At 50.9% G+C, this 8,087-nt stretch overlaps 1 protein-coding gene across 1 annotated transcript in view; it reads right to left on the bottom strand.

Annotated features, from left to right (window-relative positions):
* TMEM255B (transmembrane protein 255B) overlaps window positions 1-8,087 on the bottom strand; it is a 136,255-nt gene that overhangs the window by 5,817 nt on the left and 122,351 nt on the right. Inside the window, exons 6-7 of the mRNA XM_045283963.1 lie at window positions 3,898-4,057; window positions 1,168-1,311 (exon numbers count right to left, since the gene is read on the bottom strand). Coding sequence (XP_045139898.1) covers window positions 1,168-1,311; window positions 3,898-4,057 — 304 coding nt within the window. The remainder of the gene's footprint in view (window positions 1-1,167; window positions 1,312-3,897; window positions 4,058-8,087) is intronic.

Here is an 8,087-nt window from a genome sequence, read left to right as displayed (position 1 = left end):
GCAGTACAAAACCATTAGCCAGCTCTAAGGGAGAAAGATGAGACTTTCTACTCCGTAAAGAGTTACAGTCTTGGAAACCCACCTACAGGGGCACATCTACCCTGCCCTATAGGGTGGCCGCGAGTCTAAACTGATCAATGGCAGTGAGTTTGTTTGTTTGCTTGTTTGTTTTGGAAGCTAATCTGACAATATATGCAAGTCAGGCTTACCTCCCACCCCCAAATGAAATTCCAGGTGAGTGGGCTAAAGCAGTAGTTCTCAACTGCTTCTGTTCCCCCAGGCAACATTGGACAATGTTGGGGACATTTTGGCTGTCATACGTGCAGGGAAGTGGGGTGCTGCGAAACATCCTACAGTACCTAGGACAGCCCCTCACAACAAAGACTCACTTAGGCCGATGGATCGATAATGCTGAAGCTGTAAACCTCTGGTCAATCGTCAATTAGGACGATCGATAGGACATTTGATTGTCCACGAGCAGAGGCTTCCTAACATAGAAAGAAGATGCTGAAGCTGCTCATGGAAGTGGACGTGCAATAAGGCAAGTTCTACCGGGCACACGGGAGTTTCACCCCTGCTCAGTGCCTCTCGTCCTACAAGCACTCCCAAGGCAACCAGGTCCAGAGCCGTGTATCGGGATGAAAGCGTTATCTTTGCAGGGAAACACTAGTTGAATGAAGGCAGACTCATAGTGCACAAAGCATCCCAAATACTTGGTTGTGCTCACAGGGCATCCAGCTACCCAGGACACTGGAGTCCAGTCCTCAATCATTCTGAGCAGGGAACAACAGCCCAGTCTGATGGGGACCAGTTCCTGGGTGCAACACCTAGAAGCTGGAGGGACACACATGGGTGTATCACGAGGGCCACACAAAGGAAACGACACCTAAGAAAACCATCTGCTCATCAAATAGTCCAGGCAGCGCTACTCGGGGCCGGCAGGGAAGAACCCATGCTTGCTGGGACAGGCGGGCTGTCACCCACAATGTCTTCCCTCAGCTCCTCCCCAAACCCTTGCTAGTTCCCGGTGGTTCCGCCATCTATCAGGTACCTAACCTAAAGGAGGAAGGGCCATAGGACTGCTCCCCGTCTTCCTCCAGCTCCAGACCTCCCATGCTTGTAGCACAAACGACATGAACGCACGAGCAATGGCGCTCAGCACTGTACCTGAAGAGGCAAAGGGTAGGGCGAGCAGGTGGGCACGGAGGCTGGCGATGGGCGGAAGCCTGTGTAGGCCAGGATCTGCTGGGCGGGATTGTACAGGATCTGGGGCGGTGAGGAGGAGCCGTAGGCCAACGAGGACAGAGGGACCTGAGGACAGACGGAAGGTTGAAATGGAACACCGTATCACGAGATCTCCCCTTGGGCCCATTTTAAAGTTGCTCTAGTTTTTTGTGTTTTTAAAAACTATTTTCTGCTTTCTTTTCTACTGATGGTTGTCTCTATTTTATTTTGTTGTTAACTTTTTTGTTCCTTTGTTTTTGTGTGCTTTCTGGTATATGGAGTCCAGGATGGGAGCATCCATTGAGACAGTGACTGGATTAATGGTTTCTTGGGGCTATGGTAGGGAGATCGACAGAAGATGGACGTGTGTCAGTCTGCATGGGATAGGGCTGGCTTGCCGGCGCGGCTGACTGAGGAGGGTTCATTTCCTCCGTGGTGCTTCTAGGATGGGTGTCCAGGTCACCCCTTTCCTGCCTGGTTTCTGGGCTCCATCTTCAACCACTGTCCTCTGAACCCTTGGGGAAGACATTCTGAAATGCAAATCCAATCTGGTCCCTTTCTGCCCGAAACCCCTAAGCTGTCCGTGGGAGCTGTGGGCTTCCTTGCTCCAGCACTTCAGGTTGCCAGGAGTTGCTGGAAGGAGGCCAGGGGAAAGAAGGCTTCCGCTGGGGCAGTGACCCTCAGGACCTGGGGGTGGGAGTGGGTGGACAGACAGCGAAGAAATACTGAGGAGTCGAATTGATGCCTATAGTGAATGGGACGTGAGCCGAGCAGAACAGAGGCTACGCTGACGTTTGCTGGGCCAGATGTCAGTCTTTCTGGGCGATCCCTCTTGCAGGCGGTTCTGCTGACCTGACCAGCCATCCCAGGAGCACCAGGGAGGAAAGGAGCCCTGCCCCGCCAGCCAACGCCAGCAAGCCAGCCCTGCCGGTCACTGAGGTTAACAGCTGGCTGTCCCAGCCAGAGGTCTCCCATCCTCTTAGGGCTTCTGCCACCCTCCCTCACCCCCCTGCATCCCCACTCCCATCTAGGGACCACCTCTCTTCTCACCCCTAGACACATACTCCCAGGTGCAGACCAGACATTTCTACTTGCTTATAGTGGCTCTGTGTTGGGCTGGCTACTTGCGATTGCAAGGTCAGCAGTTTGAAGCCACTAACCCATTTACAGGAGAAAGACAGGGCTTTCTAAGCCCATAAAGTTTTCATCTTGGAAATCCACAGGGGTAGTGCTACCCTGTCCCAAAGGGTCTTTATAAGTCAGCATGGATGCAATTGGCAGTGTCTTGCAGGCATCTCAAACCCAATGTGCCAGTGCTTCCTTCCTGACTGCCGCAGCAGCTGGATGCCTGGACACACGCAGTCTCCCAGGGGGGAGCCAGGCCTTGACAAGACGGAGCTGGCACTGCTGGAGTGGATGCTGGGAGGTCTGGCTCCTCCACCTCTCAGGCACGCTGGTTTCCTCATGGGCGGGAGGATCTGCATCTCGTCTTTCCCCAACCACCTCTGCTGGCCCACCCTTCTCACCTCCTGGGTCTCCGTGAAGGAGGCCCCCTGCTGAGTGATTGTGAGGAGACCACACTGAGACAATGGGGGCGTCCATCTGCACTTCTCTCGACCTGCACCCTCAATAGGATTCCATTTTACACTCAGAGCTGGAACAGTCTCCCAGCCAGGCATTTCCTTCAGTGGCGAAGGGGGGTGGGTGTGGGGGGCGGGGGGTCTTCCTGAGTCAGGGATTGATTCAGGAAAAACTCACAGTAACGGCACCTTCTAGGGCAGTGGTTCTCAACCTTCCTCATGCCGCGACCCTCCAATGCAGTTCTTCCTGTTGTGGTAACCAGGCCACCCCCCCAGCCATAAAATTATTTTCATTGCTGCTTCATAACTGTAATTTTGCTGCTGCTATGAATCGGGCGACCCCTGTGAAAGGGTTGTTTGCCCCAAGTGGGTCACAACCCACAGGTTGAAAACCGCTGTTCTAGGATATGGCTGTTGGTAGCTGTGGCTGATTCGGTTACAGCTCCCAGTGACCCTTGGTACAATGAAACAAAACACCGCCCAGTTCTATGCCATCCTCAATCGTGGGGTTGCTTGAGCCCCTGTATCAATCCATCTCCTCGATGGTCTTCCTCTCACTTACTGCACGTCTACGTATCAAGCATGACATCCTTCTCCAGGGACTAGTCTCGCCGGATAACACGTCCGAGGTATGGGAGACAGCGTCTCACCATCCCTGCCTCTAAGGAGCATTGTGGCAGTGCTTCTTCCAAGATCAGTTTGTTTGTCCTTCTGACCATACGCAGTTCTTTCAATATTCTCTGTCAGCACTATGGGTCACGTGTATCGATTCTTCTCTGGTCTTCCTTCTCCACTATCTGCCTTGACACGCATACAAGGCCATAGGTAGGTGACAGGATGGCATTCATTAATAGTTGTAACATTCTTCAAACAGGCCCTGCTACCTCTTTGTAAATAATCAGCAAACTAATATATGCCCGGCGGGATCCACGGCCCCAGTCTCCTCCCTGTAACTCGAGGGTGCGAAGACCTGCCCTACCTTGCCCAACTCACAGAGCAAATGGACCTCTGAGTCCCATGTCCATTGTCAAGTGTGCTAGAAATGACAGTGCCACCATTCCCCACAAAGCAGAGAGAGCACCCTGCAACTCACCATGTCCTTGAAGGCCCCCAGGACCGCAGCCGTGACGATGCCCAGGAACAGGCCGATGATGTTCAGCACCGTCGACGTCCACAGCAGCCGGTAGAGGTGGACCACGTCCTGGCAGCCGCTCACGCCAACGAACTCGTAGTAGCTCGTGGAGTGCTCGGTGCTGCAGGTGGAGAAGGAAAGGCACCGTTATCACAGCTTTTGTGGTTTTAACTCTATGTCCACCCTGTACGGCATATCTTGAAGTTGTGGTCCCTGTACCTGCAAATACAGGCTTGTTTGACAATAGGGATTTTTTTTTTTTGGTATTGATGAGGTGACAAGCAGGATATTCATGGGTATATCCTGAACCCAAACCCTCCAGCTCAGTGTCTTATAAAAGAGCAGAGAAGCCTTGGTCATGCACAAAGGGAAGAGAGCACTGTGGTAGTTACATAATTTCATGTCAACTTGTTAAATAGGCTATAGGGGTGAAGTGTGGTAGTTATATAATTTCATGTTAACTTGTTAAATAGGTTATAGGGGTGAAGTCTAGCCTGCCAATCAGGTCACAGGCAATGAGGCCTCTGTGTGGGCGTGGCCTCTCATGCAGATTCTGGGCATTTTCCTTTCTTCCTCCCTGGAGGTGGGACACACTCTCACTCTCTGCTACACATTCCTGTTGACAAGCCACACGGAGCTATGCTGATGGAGCTAGGGCCCTGGAGCTGGTAAAGCCACTTGGCGACCCGTGCCAGTGCTGAGATGCTTCCACCATCACTGGATCCACAGGACTTTCCACCCACTGGTCCCTGATCTTCCTGCACTCAGCATCATTGCACGTGTTGCGTGAGTCTGAATATATAGACTGGTAGTGGACATATGGGCTAATATCAGACTTATGGAATTGAACTGGACTGGGATATCTTCTTAATGTACAATTGCTCTTTGATATAAAGTTCTCTCTTACACACATATGAATGTCAATGAATTTGTTTCTCTAGTCAACCTGGAGCAGGGGTCCTCAAACTTTTTAAACAGTTCACTGTCCCTCAGACCCGTTGGAGGGCTGGACTATAGTTTTAAAAAAACTATAAATAAATTCCTATGCACACTGCACATATCTTATTTTGAAGTAAAAAACAAAACGGGGCAAAAGCACGTGGCGGCCTGGATAAATATGCTCGGTGGGCCATAGTCTGAGGACCCCTGACCTAGAGTAACACAAACACCATGTGAAGAACCTTCTACAAGCCATGGAAAGCCAAGGAGCCTTGGGAATTCCAACTTGCAAAACCTTGAGGTCAAAAAATGTCTGCCGAAGGTCCCCCACTTTGTGATCTGCTTTGTCACCACAACACTAGGTAACTAAGACAATAGCCCCTTCCTATTTTCCAGTGGTAACTAAATAACCCTACCACCAATAGAGGGCTGAAGGGGAGTGTGAATCCAGTGGCAGTGTAAGAATGCAGTGTGAGGACCAAATACTTCTACCACAGGGACCAGTTCTGGAGGAAGCAGAATCCAGAGAAGCCGGTGCCACTGCCCTAGAAAAGGTCCCTTGAGTGGCCCCATCGGTTACACAAAAGGTTGGGTATCAAGCAACCTTGTTGAGCCAGACTTGGCTTCATTTCCTGAGGTCACTGACCACTGAAGGGCACCAGGGCCTCTAAGAGGGAAGGAAGGACCCACACCTCAACCTGCTCCCTTCCTCCCCTGAAAGTTGAGGACACAGGCCCATATCAGGGCCACAGCAGAAAAGTGCCACAAGCCCCCTGATGTCAAGTTACCTTGAGGGCAGGGATGCTGGGGATGAGATCGAGGAGCCAGCGGGATGTGAAAGCTACTCCCTAAAGCTAACCTCAGCCCTGCCACCCTGGCAGGGAATGATGGCTGGGCATGGGACCAGGGGGGCCAAGTGCAGGACATCCATGGTTCTCCCTCAAAAGACCATGGTGGCCTGTGTATGGCCTGGGGCAGCAACGTCCTGTATTCAGCCCATGGACCTGCAGGCTGTGAAGATTCACATCTCCAGGGACCCTGAGGGACACAGACAGAGCCCAGAAGCCCAGCTAGTGACCCACACACATACTGACTGTCCTTCCTGTATGGGTGTGGACTTAATATAGAAGCCTCCTGTGGTAGTTACATAATCTGTTATCAATGTGAGAGGCTTGAGAGTGAAGGGGTGGAGTCTAGCCTGTCAATCAGGTCATAGCTTGATGACCTCATTTGGAGGCGCTAAGGAGATAAATAGCTTGCTGGAGGCAGAACACATGCGCACTCCCTTGGAGACTCTACTGACAAGACTCAGTCCCTGTGAGACATTCTTGCAGACAAGCCACAGGTAGACAGGCTGAGGCAGCCAGGGCCTCGGAGCTGGAGAAGCCACGTGGAGACCCACGCCAGTACTGAGATGCTTACACTGCCACTGGATTCACAAGTCTTTCCACCGACTGGCCTGTGATTGTCCTGCATTTGGCATCATTGCATGTGATTCATGAGTCTGAAGAGGACTTTATAGATTGGTATCAGACACATGGGCTAATATCAGACTTGTGAACTTGATCTGGACTGGGCTGGGATGTTTTCTCAATATTCAATCGCTCTTGTGTATCAAATTCTTTCTTATACATATATAAGTGTCTATGAATTTGTTTCTCTAGTCTACCTGGACTAACACACCTCCTCTTTGGGTGGGGAGAAATACAGCTTAAGCCCCCTATGGTGAAATTTCTTGCCGGATTTACATAACATTACATCAAAGTCTGTTACCTTGCTTTATAGGATTAATCTGCCCAATCTATGAAGACACCATTAAAGAGTCAACAGATCAAAATTTTATGTTGACTTTATAGACCCAGCCATCTTGATTGTACTTAGAACAAAAGTAGCATGCCCAATGAACTTCTTGTTGGCTAAATACATTGAGTGCCTACCACGTGCTAGGCCCTGGGCTTACTGTGGCGAATGGGAACATCACAGCCTCGGCCGTCCTGAAACACAGAGTTCAGTGCAGCACACCTGATGACAGGCACGCGGTAAGTAGCACAAACGTGGCCTAGGTGCTGAGACAGCAGCCAGGCGCTATGAGTTGTGGTCAGCCACTGGAGGAAATAATAACCTCTTCGACTTGCTCAAATGAGCCATCTGCTCTTCTCTTCTGCTTGCTACACTGCATCCATCACATCTAGTGCTGTTCCGTAAGTGTTGGACTGCTAACCTCAAGGTGTGTGGTTCAAATCCCCCAGCTGCTCTGCAGAAGAAAGATGAGGCTATCTGCTCCCATAAAGACTTACACTCTCAGAACCCAGGGGAGCAGTTCTACTGTATCCTGCAGGGTCACTGTGAGATGGAATTGACTCGATGGCACTGGGTTGTTGTGTTTTTGGGTGGTTTTTGAGGACTCAGATTTGACTTGTAGAACTGGTGTGAGGTAGGGACTCAAAGGAACAAGATGAAGGGACTGGTGGGAGAGAGTGTCTTAGGAGAGAACTGGCCCAGATAAACCAGCTGCCCTGGGAATCAAAAAAACACAAAAAATGACCCCCTGGTCTGACCCCTATGTCAAGTTGGGCAGGACAGGGGGAATGTCAAAAGCCCCAAGATGGACACCGGCCCCTCCCTCTGTCCAAGAATGTGCAGTTAGCAGAGAGCAGGCTGGTGAGCCTGGTGTAGCATATGGGGTCTATTAACCACAGGGAATGAGAGGGGCAAAAGGGCCCATCAGATGTCTTGTTGGTTTTGTTAGGTGCCATCAAGTCTAGTGGTCACCATTTGTCCCACTGAAAGATGGGAACAATCGTTTAAATTGAACACCATGGTGTCCAACAAAGATAAAGGCATTCTCTTGCTTGGCATGAAGCATGCCAGTGGCTTTGACCTTAGGTGGTAGGGATGGGGTTCCCTGGCAGCAGGTAAACTGGCTCCGCAGCAGGAGAGGAGATTGTCCTCAGTGTCCTAGGGTGATGGAGGCATGGGCCTGGTGTGTGCCTGGGAGATGAATGCTTCCTTTGATTAGACTGCCTCTAGATTGCTGTGCTGTGCCTGGCAATCAAAAGGCTTAAAAAAAAAAAAAGATAAGGCTGACTGAGTTGTGTTTCAAAGGAGACCAAATAGTAGTGAAAGCATTGTAACAAAGAAAACCCAAAGCCAAACCAGACTTACTGCCATGGAGTCGACCCTGACTCACCAGGGTCCTCCACGGCAGTCGG

The sequence above is a fragment of the Echinops telfairi genome, unplaced genomic scaffold (genome assembly GCF_000313985.2).
Source record: "Echinops telfairi isolate 266 unplaced genomic scaffold, ASM31398v2 ScPeMD7_7467;HRSCAF=8505_1, whole genome shotgun sequence".
Taxonomy (NCBI): domain Eukaryota; kingdom Metazoa; phylum Chordata; class Mammalia; order Afrosoricida; family Tenrecidae; genus Echinops; species Echinops telfairi.
Note: the sequence above shows the minus strand (reverse complement) of the source record. Positions and strands in the feature narration are given on the sequence as shown.